The sequence below is a fragment of the Gymnoscopelus braueri genome, assembly GCF_963280865.1.
Source record: "Gymnoscopelus braueri genome assembly, chromosome: 5".
Taxonomy (NCBI): Eukaryota; Metazoa; Chordata; class Actinopteri; order Myctophiformes; family Myctophidae; genus Gymnoscopelus; species Gymnoscopelus braueri.
The window spans coordinates 15,895,119-15,915,299 of NC_137606.1; the positions used below are offsets into that span (position 1 = coordinate 15,895,119).

The 20,181-nt window shown below is 40.3% G+C and overlaps 2 protein-coding genes across 2 annotated transcripts in view; one reads left to right on the plus strand and one right to left on the minus strand.

The window, feature by feature from the left end:
- Positions 1–6,801: 6,801 nt before the first annotated feature.
- hmgn1a (high mobility group nucleosome binding domain 1a) lies at positions 6,802–10,248 on the minus strand. Its single transcript, XM_080429683.1, has 6 exons — positions 9,988–10,248; positions 8,599–8,619; positions 8,460–8,489; positions 8,316–8,351; positions 8,032–8,199; positions 6,802–7,903 (listed from the first exon to the last, which is right to left on the minus strand). Exons 1-6 carry the CDS (start codon positions 10,006–10,008, stop codon positions 7,802–7,804), a joined length of 378 nt encoding a protein of 125 aa, XP_080285809.1. The 5' UTR covers positions 10,009–10,248; the 3' UTR covers positions 6,802–7,801.
- Positions 10,249–10,763: 515 nt separating this feature from the next.
- Positions 10,764–20,181, plus strand: part of get1 (guided entry of tail-anchored proteins factor 1) — a 28,182-nt gene continuing 18,764 nt past the window's right edge. The window contains exons 1-8 of the mRNA XM_080429089.1: positions 10,764–10,869; positions 11,877–12,042; positions 12,996–13,063; positions 13,379–13,493; positions 13,797–13,858; positions 14,904–14,962; positions 15,742–15,820; positions 19,927–20,082. Of these exons, the coding sequence (XP_080285215.1) occupies positions 10,780–10,869; positions 11,877–12,042; positions 12,996–13,063; positions 13,379–13,493; positions 13,797–13,858; positions 14,904–14,962; positions 15,742–15,820; positions 19,927–20,082 (795 nt within the window). The 5' untranslated portion in view covers positions 10,764–10,779. The remainder of the gene's footprint in view (positions 10,870–11,876; positions 12,043–12,995; positions 13,064–13,378; positions 13,494–13,796; positions 13,859–14,903; positions 14,963–15,741; positions 15,821–19,926; positions 20,083–20,181) is intronic.

Sequence of the window (20,181 nt, forward strand, 5' to 3'; positions counted from 1 at the left end):
GTCAAATAATTGTAGTCGAGTAAAAAGCACAATATTTGCCTCTGAGATGTCATAGTGCAGTAGAAGTACAAGTATTGAAAAAGGGAAATACTGAAGATAGTAAAAATACCTCAAAATTGAACAGTACTTGAATAAATGTACTTTACACCACTGGCTATGGGATGGCCCCATCCAAAACGCTGCCGCCTCGTCGGACCGGCGCTGTCTGCTGGCTAATTACCAGCAGCTCCTCTTCCCCATCACCTGAGTACAGAATATACATGTCCATGTCTCACTTCCCATTGTCCCTTTATGTGTCTATATGTGACCATTTAATGTGTGAGGTTTTGACTGTTTTCCCATTTCAGAAATCTTTTTTTTAAACAGTTGAACCACAATATGCAGTGGGGATTGAATGATAGCAGTGGAGGTGCACCTTTGTAAGAGCACATGTTGTGATGTACATATCTGTACAGCCACCCCCCATCCCAAACAATGTACTGTCAAATCCCACTGTAGGGTCTGGGGAGGGTGCAGACAACCACAGGTCTCCTCCTCAATATACATGAAGTTGCCAGTCAATTCTTTTCACCTGACAGTGAGGGATTTCGCTGGGAGGGTGTAGCATGCTGAGGAACGCGTTATCCGTTCCACTCCCTGCTGAACAGGCGCCCCAACCCTTTTAAGTTATGTGAACACTACATCATCATACATTGGTGCATTCATTGGAGCCAGAAACAAAATGGCTAATTTCAGGACTAGAAAGTTGTTTACTTCAGTTCAGTACTGAAGGACGAGTGCTATAAAATGCTTCAAGTTCAAACCTGCACCGCACCACGCACGCACGCACGCACGCACACACACGCACACACACGCACACACGTTCCTTAATCGATGGACAGTGGTGGAAAAAGTACTCAAATGTTTTACTTAAGTAAAAGTATCAACACTGCAATGTAGAAGTACAAGTAAGTTACAAGTAAAGGTCCAGAATTCAAAATGTACCTGAGTAAAAGTACAAAAGTATTGGTATCCAAATCTATTTAAAGTACCAAAAGTAATAGTACAAAATGTTTTGAAAATAGCAGATCTACAAGCTCACAACGCGTCACAACACAAATGCCAGAGGAACCATGGGTGCAAATGGAATATGACATATTACATTAAATCACATTACAGTCATTTAGCAGACGCTTTTATCCAAAGCGACTTACAATAAGTGCATTCAACATAGGTAGGGAACGAAACTACTAATCACCAGAAGTCTTAAGTGTATTTCCTGCAAAAACAAACAACCAAGAGTATACCTAGCGCTAAGGTAAAAGTGCAGTATATCAGCTACCTACTTTCTTAAACACATGAGAGACAAAATAGCAAAATCAAATGAGCACGAGCTAAACAACTCGACTAAACAAGATCCAATAAAACAATACAACAATAAAACAAGAGTTCGTACAACTAGTTAACAACAAGTAGTCTATTGCTTAGTCAAATGAGCACAGCTTAGGCTGCTGTCAAATAAGGCCTGTTGAGTGCCATGATAGGAGCCATGCTTACTAGTGGCTATGTATCCCAGCTGGGGCACTAGATGATCGGTTGCAATGTTCTCTTGCAGCGATCACACTGCAGGGTTTCCCCCAGGAAAAACCTAGGTTGCAAGTACCAGGGGCACATGCATGCAAGGGCTGCACGATATGAACATAACATCAATATAATTCTGGTTCACACTTGTTATTTAATATTTTAGGTGTAGCAACAGCGAAAAATAAACTATTAAAAACAATAACAGCATATTACAAACAATTTCAGCTCTTAATTTGAAGGCCGACCAGAAGTCAAATGCTTACTTTCGCCTGACTTGACGAACGTACAGTTTGTTCAATAAATGACCATTCAGTAGTAGTACTGTTGTTTTGCATCTGACATAAGGAACAGCTGTTCCTTACAGTTTGTTTCCAAACAAATGTGTCCGAATCTAACAGTGGATGACTTCTAAGAATCACAAACCAAAACAACAATTTTGGAAGCTGCTGAATTGGAGAAGCTGTTTTCACTGTCTGAGCACAGCGGAAATCTTTGCCGCTTACTCTTCCACCTTGCAGTGTGATAATCACCTTAAAATGATATAGTTGAGTGGGAAAGTGTCACCGAATTCAAAGTGCATCAAGAAAAAAAGCATGGCATATAAGAAACTGCCACTAACCAAACTATACTGATGCTATGGTTTCAGCCATACCTGGATAAGTGGGCTTTCCATCAACAGACACCAAGAAGGGTATAGGGGCATGAGGTGGGGCACAGTCCTGCATGAAGCAATCAATGATTATTGGACTATAATCTGTGTGGAAGTACATCTAGTATTTACCACACACATAGTATTTTAAAATAGCGACTGCTTACATTGGCTGAATGAGGAGCAGATGGTTTGAACGCCTTGCCTGGATACCAAATGACTTGTGCAGCCTGGATACAAAATGACTCTTGAGCATTGCTCCCACTGGCATCATTTGTTTCCATTCAACACACCAAAAAAACATCAGGACAACAGAGATAAAAAGCACAAGCCAAAGGTTTTGTACACACTTTAAATTGTAGGTTATAACTGTTTGCAAGGAGCCTCAACATATCTTTTCAGTTCAACACCCACCAGTGGGCTTTAATAGACAATGGATTGATATTCTCTGATGAGCATTTCATATAGCATATTGTACACCTTCAAATTGATATGATTCAGATTCTGGACACAATTCTACAATATCCAAATTTGATATTTGAGAGCAATTAACTCTCAGTCATTGATTCTACACCAGCTCAGTGACCTCAGTGGTTAGAGTGTCCGCCCTGAGACTGGGAGGTCAGTGTTCGATACCAAAAACTCTGAAAAATGGGACCCAGTGCCTCAGCACTCAGCATCAAGGGCTGGATTGGGGGTAAATTCGACATACTAGCGTCATGTCCAAGGGGTTTACTTGTACATCAAGCTGCCTCACGGTATAGAAACAGGAGATAGGCTCCTGCCCTAAGGGCCTCATGACTCGGAAAGGCTATTTACTTACTTACTTACATTGATTCTACATTAATGTCCCCATTTCACCATCGTAGTCTAGTCCAGTGTTTCCCAACCTTTTTTCTGCCAGGGCACACCTTTCATAGCCAAAAGATCTCAGGGCACACCTAGATATACGGCGTATATATATGTATATTTTTTACACTGTGTGTCATAAAGACATATAACTTGCACTGCTTACCTAAAGTTGATGTTGTTGACATCCCACTGCCGCAAGCAGACATTAGCTGTTTGCTCGTCTTGGCAGATTATGTCTAGCCTGGCATTGGCCAGACTCATAACGTGGATTCACTCTCACGTTCCTCCCTTGTGAGTGAATCCACGTTATCAGTCTGGCCAATGCCAGGCTAGATTATGTCCGGTCCAATGGACACTGGACAGCTGGTAATGTTTGGAACCTTTGGCGAAGCACACAGGTTACCGATTCGAAAAACACCTTCTAAATCATGACCAATGTTTTTCTAAAAAACAGGTACTTTTCAGGATTCAAATTCAAAAATAGCTAAAGTAGCAGATCTACAAGCTCGAGCTTGTAGATCTGCTACTTTTGCTATTTTTGAAGTAAGGCATTAATTTACAATTTTTTTTTTTTTAAATATGATGTTTCTGCCTGACAGCAACGATATATAGAAAAAAAAATCAGATAGCAGTCAAATCTAAACATCTACCATTATTTCAGGATGTCCTCTATCAATTGAAATTATGTCATAGACGAAATTATGACAAATTAAAAGTATGAGTTATTAAAAAAAAGTGGTCATGTGGCTCAAATTGCCCCAGTCAGTCACTTTATCCCACAGACACCATTTTAGACAAAATTGGCTGGAATGACACCTCAGACAATTTATTTGCTAAATTATTCACATGGTTTTATCCATTGGCAAATCACCAACGTATGATACATTTTTAGACCTGGGTGGATTTGCTTTGATATAATTCTACCTGACGTGAAGAAATCTTACTTTGACCAGCTAAAAACATTTGTTTTGTTGTAAAAGAATGTTTTCTACTTTCCCCATGAGCTTCATTCTCAACTTCACAGCCAGGTGTAAATGATGGATGTTTACTAGATTTAACCACTTAAACTCCTGCATTGGTATTGTGGGGAAAGCTCTCGATGAAAATAGCAGATCGACAAGCTCACAACGCTTGTGAGCTTGTCGATCTGCTATTTTCAGCAAAAGCTTTTCCCACAATAACAGAAAACACACTAGTATTGAGCCCTGAGGGACTCCAGTTACCCATATGGGGTTTAAGTGGTTAGCTTGGTTGTTGTGAGCTTGTAGATCTGCTATTTTCAAAAGATTTTAATACATTTTGAACACTTGTGAAATGGGAGATTCTGCATAATGAGTAGCCTACTTTATACTTTTGGTACTTTAAGTACATTTTGATACCAATACTTTTGTACTTTTACTCAAGTACATTTTGAATTCCGGACATTTACTTAAACAGAGTATTTCTACATTGCAGTATTGATACTTTTACTATAGTAAAACATAAATGTACTTTTTCCACCACTGGTAGTAAATAGTCAGACACGCCAGCTCACCTCAGCCGCTCTTCGACAGGGACCCGTTGTTGGAAAACGAGACATCCAAGTAATACTGCTCTGTGAATGAGCATGGATATCATATCAATTAAACCAATCATTAATGCAACAGATAGGCTGAGTGGGCACTTCGCTATCAATTATTATTTTACACACTTAAAACTCCCGAAATAAATTGAGAATTATTGTTTTATGATGCACAAATTAGCCCCATTTAGAACCTCTCCCTCCGCTATGTAGCTCCGAGATGAGGTCCTACGTTGCCCGGTGCCATTTGAGCAAGACATTTTCTAATATTTTCCACTTTACATGTTTCTTACCCCTTTCTGCACATCGTATCCAAAAAGTAAAGATTTTCTGAAATGCTCTCAGATGTTTTAACTTCTAGCGCGCAATAAAATCTATCCAACGAGTTGAATAAAGCGTTTAAATAGCTTCTCTCCTCAGCCGGTTCCATAATATTATTGCGAACGCGGAAGGAGGCAAGCCGCGCCTCCGACCAAGTGGAGCTTACTATGTAACTCTGCTCAGGTTGTGGGTCTGTCTGTCTGTGTGTCTGTGTGCATGCAGTACCTATGTAGAGGGCGCCAGAGTGCAGGAATTTAGACAATGCTCTGATTTAAATGCAACACCACACACACACACACACACACACACCTCTCCCCATCACAGTCAAATAACACGGATTACAAGTCCGTAAATACACAATATTTTCGAGCTGCGTTCGCTTCCAGCGTTCGCGCGTCTTACTTGTGCATTAGAAGATGCAATTCAACATTTGACCAGTAGGGGAATCAGTAATGTCGCCTGTGCCGGCACAACTTCCGGGTATGTCTTAAAAAACATGTAGTAGAGAAGCTATTTAAACGCTTTTTTCAACTCGTTGGATAGATTTTGTTGTGCGCTAGAAGTTAAAACATCTGAGAGCATTTCAGAAAACATTTACTTTTTGGATACGATGTGCAGAAAGGGGTAAGAATCATGTAAAGTGGAAAATATTCGAAAATGTCCTGCTAAAACGGGACCGACAAACGTGGAACCTAATCTCGGAGCTATACAGCGGAGGGAGATTCCGATTGGAGCTAGTAGTGCACAAATATGATTATGAATATGCATTTTGTGATAAAGATCACAATCAACATTCAATCAATCAATCAAGTCAGTCACTTGGGTAGGCCTACAATACCTGACATGGAGAGCATTGTTACTATTGTTGGCCATTGAATCGGCCGTGATTTGGTGGATGAACATGTATCGTCTAGATCTCCAGGGAGTATAATGTGTTTATTTCAGTTGCAACTGACCTCCCCTCCACGTTTGGCGATATTCGGTTGGCCCACGGTTTCAATTCAGCCTGTTTAAGGATGAGGCCCAGTGTTGCCATACTTTGTGAGAGAAATAAGCAACCAGGTCTCTAGGAAAACAAGCCCAAAAGAAGCAACTTGGTCACACTTTAAACATCGGCTATTTAAAAAAAAAACGATCTACAAGCTCACAACGCGCCACGATGTGACGCGTTGTAAGCTTGTAGATCTATTTTCAAAAACACTTAATTCAGGAATAATATTTGAGAACCACTGGTTTAAAAAAAAATATTGGAAGCAAGCCTGAATAAGCAAGTACACTTTAGAAACAAGCCCAAAAAAACAACAATATTTCCAAGCAATTTTAACAGAAAAGTAAGCCCTAAGTCGAATCAAGTAAAAAAAAATACAATATTTACAAGCAATTTTACAGAAAGGTCCCTGATAAGCTGACCTGGCAACGCTGCTTGTTATTTCCGCCACAGCAGAGGAAACAGGGGGTTGGGAAGAAGAACGCTTTCTTCTCTCTTCGACAAAGACAAAGCGAGCTGCCGTTTATACTATTATTTTACAATGTCACCCGAGCTAATCTAACACAAACTATACAGCCAATTATAAACAATCCCCTTCATCCTGCGACGTTGAAGCTGTCGATGACGTAATACGTGTTTACCGGACACTGTTCTATCAATCTGACTTTGTTACTTGATGTCAAAATGTCTTCATGAGTGAGACCGATAACTGTTGTATAAATTAAGTAGTTTAAATGTTACAGTGGGGCCAATAAAAGTTGTTCACTCTGACAAAACAACCTATGTCTCAAGGAAATAATGTTATGTTCGAATAGCCCTCACCAAGGTGTACATTTGCCATTACTTTGTAATGAAAACACAAAAAAAGAAATTCCATCCATTTTAATTGGCATTTTATACCAGTCATAACACAGATACAGCTACAAAAAAAAACTGAGAAAACTGTACAATGGTAAATAAATCCTAAGACCACAACAGATGTCCGGCAACTTCTGGCATTATATTCACTTGATGAGGTGAAATCACAGTAATTTGATTATCAGCATTCAAAATGAACAAGCTACAACCAGCATGATTAACACTGTAATGCATGTTGTGTTTTTAGCCTGGCTAAAGAACACATACCCATTTAACCATCCTCACAATGTACCGTCACATACTGCATTTGAAATCAATGAAATAATGGAAGAGAAGAAACTCTTACTTCAACAGCAGCTATACAAATAGTATTTCAATGTTTTTGCAAAACAGAAAGCAATTCACATAAAGCGCAGATGGGCATGACAGATTCCAGTACTAGTGAGTGTGATGATTAAATAGGACAGTGAATTCTAGAACAAATTGCATGAAGAATAAATGACATAACATAGAGCACAGCTTTAACAGTCAACAACCGTACTAACCCTCCCCCCCATCATAAACAAATGAAAGTATTAGAGTGTATAAAACCCCCAAACAATTCAGGATACAGATACAGTCCCTCATAGCCTCTGGAATGTTTCAGGCAACTCTCCCAGCTTAACAACAAATTCCTGATATAGGCATGATTGAATGTCATGCAGATAGCTGCGACCTGCACCCTCCCTCTTTTAAAAGCAAATTAACAAAACAAAAAACCGAACAGAACTCAGAATAACCAAAACCTTCTTTTCAAACAATGTGAAGCCATGAGATACAATGCAATCTTTCTCAATTGTATTTTTTATTTTTGTATATTTTTTTTGTATTTTAAAAATGTGTTTCTACAATCATGCCACTAAAAACCTTGCTGTTTTTTTCTTAAGAAAATAGTTGATAAAAAATATCCTCTGCATTATACAAGAAAGGAGGTACAGGGAGCGCTGGCGAATGGGTAAGGTGGATGTTTCTACTCTGCTGCTTCATCATCCTCTTTCTGATCAGCTTCATCTTCCTTTCCGTCAACCTCCTCCTCCTCTTCCTCATCCTCCTCGGCTGCTGCGGGAGCCTCCTGGAGAATGGAGAAAGATAATTAATAATCTTCACTTAAATAAAATCTATATATACAAATAATTAGTTATGATATAATTGAAGTTCAGCATGACATCTTTGAGAAATAATTAAACATATCTACAATACCTCCTCAGCCTCTGCTTCTGGTTCAGCTTCAGCCTTTCCATTTTCTGCTGGGGCCTCCTCTTCTTTTTCAACCTCTGCCTCTGGCTCTTCTTCTTTCTTCGCCTCTGGCTTGGCCTTTTCTACTACTTCCTTTGTCTTTTTGGGCTTGGCGGGCGCCTTCTGTGCCGGCTAAAACCCCAAAACAAACAGCCATAAGATGCATGATAGGCCTCCATGCAATAGACTGCAAAAAAATAATGTGCATATCTAACACCCCCCAGTGGACAAACTCAACACTGTCTTACCTTTGCCTTGGCCTTGGTCACCTCTGCCACTGGTTTCTGCACGAATAGAATCAGATTATTAGTGTCAAATTACACCGAAAACCATCTTATTCAATATTTTCCCTCAATTTATGCAGAAAACACCATAGGCTTTGCTGAACTTACCGCAGATAACCGGGTCGATCTTCTCTTTGGCTATAAGACAAAACAGAACAAAATGTTCATTTGGTTGAACAACACAAATCTATTGAAGCAGTATAGCAATGTACAAACAATAATAATTGTGTGAGCTTAAAATACTAACCTCCTCCTCGACATCATTACTCTGTGGAAGAGAGGCAAGAAATAAGTTAGTCAAAGTACAACAACAAACCCACATTCATGAGTGAGCGAAAGTGGGTGTGTAATGCAAGGGGGGATGGGCACACATGCTGTGCCCCCCACACCCCACAAGTTAAAGCAGGAATTATGTAACGTTGACGACGTGGGGGAGGGGAATCTGTGACATAACCAACAGGGGGGGAAAGAACGTGGTCATAAAATGTTACCGCCAAATTCACCCAGTGTAGTGTAAGTATTGTTGTAAATAAGTTATGATAGAATGTAAATGTTATTCGAAAGTTACTCCAGCCCTACTGCATGCACAGGAGGGAAAACGCTGCCCCGCCCCCACGTGCCTTCTCCATTCACCAACACACGGGAATGTGTTCCAGACTCACGAAGATAGAAACACAACCAGCCTACGTCAACACATCGAATTCATTCCCGCCATTACTAGCAATTACTATTCCCAGGAGAATCCAGAAGTTAACCCCACAAGGAGACGGGTCGTGTGATATACGTATATTGACGGTTAACCATGCAAAAAAACATTTCTGGGCACGCGTGGCAAGTAAAACCCCAAAATGCAATTAACTGCTTCTAGTCGTACACGTCCCAACACATCCCCTAGACTTTGTTTAACGACACGAAAGTCGAAATGGACTATGGGCAGGTTTTCCAGGGACAGTGACACACAAAGCCGTCGAAGGACGGTGCCAAATGCTTTTGGAACATGCATCGGCTGCCATGACACTCAAAAGAAAAGACCTCTCTCCCAAGTGGCATACGGGTGTCGCGCTTTAGCCCTGACACGGGTCAAAAAGTGAACGACGCGGATTCCATTTATATCGACCGTACTCGGGACAAACATGCAAGTTAAAACGATCGGTTCTGAAACACGATTAATGCCCATATATGCAACCTTATTACACGCACGGCAGCATGCAACGTTACATGGCTTGGTGGTTACACCCCTTTGTCTGATCTCATTGAGAAGCCTAATTAGCCATTCGCTTTGAGATAATCTGATAACGATGAAAACGAACGGCCAAAACGAACAAAAAGCAAGTAATACAAAGTGGACGCAACAACGATATAGTATAATGCAATGCAAACCGGTTCAATGAATAGCGTCGCCCCTGCACTAAGTAAAAAGGCGCCACTTCCATAACAGGGTAGAACTGAACACAACCAACGTGCTACAACAGCAACACATTCCAACCTCATTATTAACCGTGCATGCACATAATCACGTTTTCATACCAAAGTAAACAAGTGAAGTTAAAATAAACTAAAACAAACACACAAACAATCTAACTAAACATGTGAAATGCTAAATCTTGTCGTTGTCTTTACACATTTTTCAACTTACTCTGCTGTTTCTTTTCGGCATGGTTTCTGTAGCTTGTGTGTTGGTCTAGCAGACAAAGAGAACAACTGGCACGTCTGGCAGGCAGCAGCTCAGTCAGCTAATAGCTATACAGTGAATGCAGTCAGTGAGAGACAGAGAGCTATACTACTCGGTGTCACCCTGCTCAGTCTATACCTTGGGAACACACTGTAACTTACGAACATAAATGTTCCATCAGTAGCAGAACTAGCTCAAACCGGATTGGATCCCCCTCTGTATATTGTATTCCTGATCCTACCAACCTCACGGGCAGGAAGGAGCACGTCCCGCCCCCCGCTCCCGCTGATTGGCTCTGTGCTCTAGGCAACACGTTTTTAAACCATAGCAAGCTACGTGTGTGGTCAGCTCGGTGTGTCAATCAACCCCCACAACAGACCCCCCCCTCTCCTCCAGTCCACATACACTCTCATTTTTCACGATCAATCATGGATTTTAGATTTGTTTTTATTGGGTGATATTCAGTTTAAAAAGCATTCAAACTACAAAGAACACACTAATCGCTTGTCCCATTTCCGCCGCACACTCTGTTCAAAACATGAACAGAGTGTGCTGTAAAATGTTAATTTGTTATTGTCATACATTTCGCAAGTGGCACTTGCAATACTTGTGATTATTATATTAATAATAGTCCGAAAATATTTCTCAGAAATGTGACTTTTATCCCCTCATTGTGACTAGTTAAAGAGCACCCGGCACACAGGCAGCCAGCCAGCAGCTGCTGGAGCACAAATGTTGACTAGTGAAAAGAAAAACATGGCGGCTGGTGGCGCTTGGTTTCTGGTGTTGGGATCTGTCTTTCTATGCAATCTAATGAAAACACTATTACCGACCATATCATCCTTCGTAAGTAGGGGTTTCTGATTATTTGTCATTGAATCAATGAAATGTTGTGCATTCACTGCGTAGGTTTTATGAATGCGTGTCCATGTAGTTTGATGTGGTCTCTAAAGCCAAGCTAGTCTGGCTGCCTAGCCAAGAAGCTACTAGTAAACACCAGCCACACACAGGCCAATGGCTACTTGGCCAGGATAAATGGCTAGCTTCAAACAATGTAACCATAGAGGGAGGGTGTGGTTTCGTAAGATCAACGTACACACGTTTGTTTTTGTACTTTTTGTGCACTATTCGCCTTACATAGTTTTCGCTTCTGTTGGCGACATTGATTATTTCCAGTATTAACGTCATGCTAGGATAGCTAATAATGTCTGAATATCGTGAAGCTTTGCTCTTTGCAGACCAACAGCAAGACACACAGTCCATGGCCCCGTGATGAAAAAACTGCAGCAGTTTTATGGATGGCTTGTTTTGAACGGCGGTAACAGGATAGGTGGGCACCAGGGACATCTGGGCACCTCAATGTAAAATGGGCTATTATGTCCAAAATGTAAAATATATATATATTTGGAAAATGTTTTTATGTAAAGTAAACTATACATGATTAGAACATGTTTAAACATTCGACAATTAAGGTCTAATATTTATATAATTTACAAAACCTGTATATCCAGTCATTTTGGGGCATAAACAAGAAGTTGAAGGAGTCTGATAATGATGTACCGTGCAGGTTCACATCATGTACACTTAACATTACTTAAGGCCATTTTTCTAATATTTCACATTTTGGACAAAATAGCCAATTTTACATCGAGGTGCCCAGATGTCCCCAGTGCCCACCTATCCTGTATCCGTTTTGAACACAACAGTCTTCAGTCAACCATTAAGGACTGCATGCCATGGCTGTGATTGTACCTGCACAAAGATCAGCCTATATGATAGTTATTAGGCTATTAAAGCTGTTGGTCAGTAGGCTAGTTGTTTATTAACGGGTTACATACTGTGTTCTTTTCAAGCTCTCCAAGATCATCCAAAAGGATGCTGAGCAAGAGAGTGAGATGAGGGCTGAGATACAGGAGATGAAGAAGGAGCACTCTTCAATAAGCATGATGGATGAGTTTGCTAGATATGCCAGATTAGAGCGCAAAATCAACAAGACAACAGACAAGCTGAAGACACATGGTAAGATACATAGTGGGCCCTCTTTGCTGGCAAAAATGCAGTAATGCACTGTTCACACACTTCTATTTTAACCTGAGGTAAAAGCATGAGGTGATCCAATGTCATACTAGAAGTGACCGGTAGATAAAAGCCAGCCCTTGCTTGGGCCCCCTTTTCAAAACTTGTAGCACTTTACTGCGATACATAAATCAGTGCCATTCACACCTTCCGCGGATGGCACTGTGTTCTCTGCTTTCGGCCATGGCAGATTAGCATGTTAAAAACAGCAAGTGTGGGAAATGGCAGGTGGGTTTTGGATAACAGGCGGAGTGTTCATTGGGGGTTGGGGGGAGGGGGAAACTGGTGCCTGTTGCCGTCCCTCACACTCAACTACTGCATTGTGTTATATACACACAGGAAGTAACCCATAATTAGTGTTAGACATCCAGACAACAGCCCAAAGTTAGTTGTATTCTGTCCACGTGTTCATAGTTACTTTTACCCCCGAACCAATAATATACTAAGCCCAAATATGCAGTCAAGATGATTCACAGCACCTATGACCTATATGTACAGCCCTTATGGCCCCCTATATGGTTCCTCATGTTTGTGGAGAACCCGCCATTTCTCTGTAGCCACACACTCTACACTTGCTCCTCCCAAACAGCTGTCTCTCACGTTCTCCTGCTGTGTCCATCAAGAGTTTGCAGGAATGAAAAGCATTTCACTATATGTAATATGTACTGCATGCATGGGTATATAATGGGTATTTGTCTGTTGGAGCTCCTCCCTTGCTATATACCATACAAAGAGTGTACTATAGTCTGATGCTTGTCAAGTGATCTTATGGTTGTGAGGAATATATAAGTGGGGGAATTCACAGTAAAAATGTCATGTGTGTAATTCATATTCAAAGTAATGAAGAATAAAAAACAGTCACCATAACAATTAATTGAATGTCTTGGTTTTTCCAGTTCAGTCAAGAACGGCACAACAATCTAAAATGAAATGGGTGGTGAATATAGTCTTTCATATACTGCAGGTAAGTGGAAAACAAAAAGTGGAATTTAGTAGGGTATTTAATTGTAACCACTTGGCATAAACAAATAAAAACGGTTCAATTTCATTTTTTGTTATCTAGATGTTTCCTGTTTATGCTTGAAGCATTACAAAATGTTCAGTTTAGATATTAGAATACACAGTTTCAATGAAAAACTACATGAGCATCTACCTACTGTATATGTTTCTACCCCATTCCCTGCTCTTGTTGCCCCGTCTCTCTGTGCATGTACAGTATATAATAATGTACAGTATGTAAAGTTATCACTCTGAAAAAGAGTCATGTTCTTATTGTCAGGCTGCTGTGATGGTTTCGCTGATCTGGAAGTATTATTCTGACCCGGTGACAGTGGTGCCCAGTAGATGGATTGCACCAGTGGAACGACTTGTGGCTTTCCCAACAGGAATAGCAGGTGATCTGTTAAGGCATTAATGTGGCTTTTTCCACTTTTTTGTTTATGAACTATGTACTATCTATACTCGTCATTTGTGTAGGAAATGAATAAAGAACAGCCTTGTCCATAGACGCCAGTGTAAACACGGAACAGAAATTAAATGACAGATATTGACAAGATCGCATTTACTTCCATCAATATGGAATTGTCATTGTATAGATTCAAACAGAAATGAGTGCAGATTATAGTTTCTTTCTCCTACATATCAAGCATATCATTTACTTCACAGTTTAATTAAGTCACTTTTCGTTTTTCTTTTAGGTGGAGTGGGAATCACATGCTGGTTAGTGGTGTGCAACAAAGTAGTTACACTTGGTCTGCATGCATTCAGCTAGGTGTCCCATTGGTTATCATTTTATTCAAAAGCATTCCCAGAGGAAATATTTGCAGTTGTTTTTAAGTACTTAATGCTTTATTGAAGTTACAATAAATAAATAAAAACATAGCTTCAACTTTGTCACGTCCCAAGTTCACAGATGTAAAAGAGTGTGGAAGGATCTTCCCAGAAATTGCAGTGCATAAATAATTACAAGCGAGACAAATATAAAAACAAAACAATATCAAATATAGACATAAGGTGTGTTCTCAAAATGTAAATAAAGGCAGAGTTCCTCAGGCTGTTGAACAAGAGGAATCATGTAGCAGAAGCTATGAAATCCTTATCCTTATCCTTATGTGTGGGAAATAAGTATACCCACAGTCATAATGTATTTTACATTAAGTGATGGAATGGAATATATTTACACTGTCATATTACATGTTTTTATTTACTGGTACATGCATGTCTTTATTTATTTTTTAACTTCAATGCTAGAATGTGTGCTAAATAACTAAGTATGGTAGTACATGCCGTCTGGGGCCTATGCACAAATAGCCATTCAATAATATGATCTGAACTTGACTGTTTTGTGATGTTATGTCATAAGATAATTGTATGTTCTAATGGAATCTGTGTAGTTTTTTTGTTGAATGTATTAATTTGAAATTTGTTTTCTAAATGATTGTGTACGTAAATTAAACTGACAAATACAAGGAAATAAAGGGAAGCACTCAATGACTGAGGTAAAAAATTACGCAATATTGTACATTTTTCAGAATAATATTATTTATATAAATAATTATGTTATATCTAGTGTTTCAGACAGATAATTAGGCTGGCTAGTGGCTGCATTCATATAGTTACAAGCCAATTTGCCCTCAGGGCTCAGGCCTATCTGTCCAACCCCCAAATCCAAACAGCTTGTTCATCAGGTTACTCCTGGTTTGGATTGCTGTTTAGATAAAACACTGCCATGTGTGACTTTTCCCCCCCTGGCAAACCATTTTCATCAATTTACATCTGTGTTTTGTGCTCTCTTGCACATACAGTATTTCACAGAGTTGTCACTTGGCGTGTATGCACAAGTCATCTCCATCACCTCCATCTTGTGTTATGTTATCTTAATGAAAAGAGCTAATCGGGGGGGAGGGAAAAGCTAAACAGAAAAATGCAGGGTCAACACAACTGTGGAAAAGTCCTAAATACAATTTCTACTATAATAGTAAACAAGAATATGAAAAATGAAGACAATTTAGACAGTGATAGGAATTATATATTACTCAGCTCCTAGCACTGCTGCCTCATCTTCTATATTGGGATATTTAAACTCCCATGTTAACAGCAGCCTCAACAGGGAGAGGAAATACTTCATCCGTTTGAACAATCCTGGTTTTCTCTCTCATCTTGTTAAATTAGAGATGACACTCAGCCAGGGGCCACTAAAGTGAAAACTAATTGGATCATGCTCATCATTGAAGTATAATACAAATACAATTAGAGTCGTCAGCTACTTTTTTGTTCTGTCTGTTTGGAAATCTGCAGAAGTAAATATTGTGGGTCCCCCCAATTCTTACTCCATATCCCATACAAAGGAAAACAAAAAGTACATGTAGAATACTGTATACACTTAAGCAGGGTTCGATTTGTAAAACAAATAGGAGTGGGTGGGGGACATTTTCTTATCCCCCCCCCCCCCCAATATGGATTATGAGCAAAATGGCCACTGTGTGAATATGTTCCAATTGTCCCTGTGCCTAAGATATGCCACATCACCCCCAACCTCTAGCCATCCCACTATATGTGTACAACTTGCTGAATATGCGCCTCCACACACCCACAAATGATGTGGCTTTACGGTATCTGTATCCTCTTGGTCTCCCTGTTCAGCTCAGCGGTGACCTCCAGCCTGCTTTTGAGTCACCTCCTCTCTGTCCAACAGGCTGTGCTTCTGGATGAGCAACCGCAGGTACTGCAGGTTGTTCTTTGTGCACAGGAACTATTCCTGGCCAGGCTCTTGCATCGGACTCTGACTTGCAACCTTGTTGCTGTGCTTGGTGAGTATTACTGGGTGCAAGAGACAGGCACAAGTCAAAAGTGTGACATGAAAAAAGTGGGGGAAGCATTTGAAGACTTGGCTCAAAGTGACATCCACTATTTGGAAGGACAATCTTTCCTGACAATATGATAGTGAGGCTGGCCAAAGGGAAGTAATGGTTCAAGGTTGTGATTAATTGTTACATCTTGTGTACAGGTACATAAAAGCAACACATATTTGTGTTCGTAAGTCCATGGCTGAAGTTTTCCAAAACTGATCCTCTATGTTTAGAGAAACTGAAGGATCAACCAGTGAATTTGTTTGTCCAAAATAGATTTATAGTATTTTGGAAGTTAACTTCCATCTGCATTAAGAATAGGTAGTTATCAAACAGGTGTTAAATAAATGATTGCGTTAATAGATTCTGGGGGAAAATTAAAGTCAATGAAATACACTGCTATTGTCTCTAGCCTAAGACCCATAAATACATGGATTCTTGGACAGTGCACTGCATGGAGTGCAGAAAAAATAACCCAGAAAAAATATTGTCCCAAAATGAAGCTTTCATTTGAGTGTAAGGGATGGCGCCAAAGCAAATAATGTATGTAGCTGTAACCCAGCAGTGATCTTGAATAGATTGTGAAAGAAAGAGACAACAATAAGGGCAAAGAACACAATGTGCCAAAGATCCCGCCAAGGCATTTTTGTGAGTCTTGGAAGTGCTGCAGTGCCATCCTGTGGCAATGCTGGGTCTGTCTCACTTTGTTTTCAGTGGTGGCCTTGCAAAGCTGCTGCTGTAGCCCCAAACACCTGGCTGCTTAGCTCCTTGATGCAGTGCATGTGTGCACACTGGATCGTGTGCTTCAGACCCTCATGGGGCTTGATTGATGGAACAGCAGGGCTTCATGGCTTGTTGCATAGGGTTTTGTCTGCCTGACACTTGGAAATGTTCCCTTTAGTTAGACAGCGTAAAAACAATATTCACTTGTGAATATGTTTTAAGGGTTTATATGAGTGTATGCACAGTGTGCACGAGAAATATACAGATGCTGGTTAGGATTAAGTTTTAGCCCAGCTCATAGCCAAGTGCTACATATTATGTGATACAAAATAATAATTTAAAAAAAAACTAAGTCATGACTTTACTCAAAACACTGGCACACTGTTAAAATAAAATGGCAAGAAGGTATTAGACTAGGGTGAGATTAATAATAATAATGAATTGCATTTTATAGCACTTTTCCAAGTGCTCAAAGCGCTTTACAATGGTTCATTCATTCATACAGGGGGGGGGACATTGGGAGGTGAAGCGGCGAACAATCGACGCCAGCCTCCTCACTTTTCCCACATTCACACACCAATGGTGGCAAGCTAGTGCCGACCGAATTATTGGAGGCAATGTAGGGTTCAGTGTCTTGCCCAAGGACACTTCGACATGTGGTCATTCATTGGACGACCTGCTCTACCTCCTGAGCCACAGCCGCCCTCTGTGATAGATAAAAGATTAAGTTATCAATGAGTCATCTCCATGAATACATATTCTTATGAGTTTACAATAACTATTTTAGTATTTTCTTTGCTTGTCTTTGGTCCTGTTTTCCTTTCTGGTGGTTGTGCTTCTGGATTGTATGACTGCCATCCCCACATCTGTTGAACTGAAAAGGCCAGAGCAACCTGAGGTAACCAAAGCAAAGAAACACATGGGTGCCCAAGGCTAAAGCTGAGGTGACTGAATGGGAGCTCTGAATGGGTCAGTCCTGTTATGTAGCCAGCAGCATTGCCATCATCAACCCCCCTGTTATTATTTTCATCCTGGAGATTCAGTCTCTACTCTGCTGTTTCACAGACATGAATCCAGAGTCACTTCCCTGAGAGCAAAAGAAACATTTTATTAAACTAATAAATTGAACATTAAAGGGAATTTCCAACCTAAAGCTCATTCACAATATGCTTGTCATATGTTAATGTTCTGGAATTGTTTGATCATTCATTTCAGTCATTATCTGTGATATTTGGAACAAGACCAGAGGAAAAAAATCTAGTCGTCTTGTTGACAAGCTTGTTTTGGACCAAATGTATGGACCAAAAATGCCTATTTCAAAATGTTGCCACTGCTAGTAAAAGATGAACAGTCAAATAATAACAACCCAAGTTATTTTCCTTATATCACGTCCAACCCAGATTTGTCTCTAATGAGGAGTTAAATTTGTTCTCCTGCTATGCCACAAAAATGTGGAACGCCCTACCAACATAAAGGAGTGTGAATCCCTACTCTCCTTCAAAACCTCTCTAAAAGAGCACTTACAGGTGGCTGCAATTCGAAACTGGCCCCTGTAAAAGTCAAAGCCTAGCCCCCCCCCTGAACTGTTTACTGGACATATTTTTGTTTTCAAACTGTTTATATGATGTTTTGCATAGTAGTGTATAATTGTTTGTCATTAATGTTTCGATGAAGTTAGTACAAAGGACCCCAATGGAAACAAGCCATAGGCTTTCTTGGGTTTAAAATCCTCTTAGCAGACCTTGTATTGAACTGTACTTTCCTGTGATTTTGCAAACTGCTAATAAAGTATTCAATCAAACATATACTAAACTTTTTTTCTATGTGGTCTCTCAAGTGATTATATATTGTGTGATTGCCTTCCAAAAAGCCTCCAAAAATAATAAATAATATTTTTTAGTTTTTAAAGAGGATGAATTACATAAGGACGCTTTTCCTCTGTCAAACAGCAATAATAATGGCCCCAACATCATTACCCTAGCCTTCTACTAATCTGTGCGGGCTAAAGATGTTGAGGAGTGATCTGGCACAACGCCGACGTTTGAGCTCCTAGGCAAGGCTGACCCCTAATGGCGTTTTCGCAAAACGCGTTCATGAGGTTGATGTTTTTTTTTATTACATAACATTTTAAATATGACTACACTGGCTACAGGCTTATTTTCTTCGTGCAACTAACAGTAAAAACGTATGTGATTATGATAATACCGTCGAAGCAATGTTTATGTGAGAGTCAGTGAGTTTCTGAGCATCCTCAGTCCTGAGATTGAGAAAGTCAAACTTGCTGTTCAAAGCAGTCCGAGTCATGTAGCATAGCGTAGCCTACATAAAAAGACACGTTTTTACATCTTGCGTGCCTAGCGCCGCCGGGTAATCATTGTACTTACTTGCAATCACTGTTTATTGTAAGTGAAATTATTTTTTTGATTTACGGAGCGGCTCTTGGTGACTTAAAAAAAAGTCTTTGTTTTGTTCATTTTGTTTACAACGACAACACGGTGAATGGAACCATGGGAAATGTAGTTTGTAGTCAGTGGGGGGTGGGGGACAAGGTAGGCACTTGCAGGAATACCAAAACGCACTCGCCCCAAAACACAGTCGCCCCGGCGCAAATCCGGCAACCTCGGAACGGTCGCCACCTGGTATTCCTAAACGTAACCTCAGTAAACTATGCCTAAACTAAACCTAACCTGCTTACTCCCAAACATAACCTCAGTAAAACGGTGCCAAACCCGAACTTTACTCTTAAACGTAACCTCAGTAAAAAAAAAAACAATGGCCAACCCTATACTTATTTCTGACCTTATCCTCAGTAAAACAAATAGACGAATACAAGAACTGCTGGGGGCGAACGGTCCGCGAAGAAAGTGGGGGTGAGCGTGTTTTGGGGCGAGACTTCTGGTTACCACTGGCAGCAGTAGCCTAACATTAATCAAATCGGATCTACCAGGACAAATAGGCTATCCTTCCAATTAAAATAGCCTACAATTACAATAGTGTGAAAAAACAAAGACCGGTTTGTATAAACACAATATTTAATCGTCGGCCTTCCGTGTTTTAGTCTAAAATGTAAGTCTGCTGACCGAAGTGACGACCCGTGTCTATTTCGGTCCATATATGCACTTTGCATGTAACTGCAAACTAACTTCTTGGTTCAAGAGCCGACGGACAGACAGCTGAAGTTGCCAATCACCCGGGTGGGTAGAAGCCAGCCCACCAATCCTATGGTGATGGAGTCTGGAGACCAAAATAACCTCAGTGGTGTGTGATCACAGTGCTATGCCCTGGGTCGCGCTCTAATATTAGGGGAGAGACTGCCTGCTCCTTTAAGAACCTACTTGTTACATTCTACAGAATATATCGTAACAAAATGGTTATCAAAGTGTATCTCGCATCCTCATCGGGATCTACTGCGGTAAGGATCCACCCCGTGCGATTTGTATCTTTTTGCCTAAGTAAACTTTGCGCTTACTTTTGACTTTCCCTGATAAGAGATCAGAGAGAGAGTTCTTAA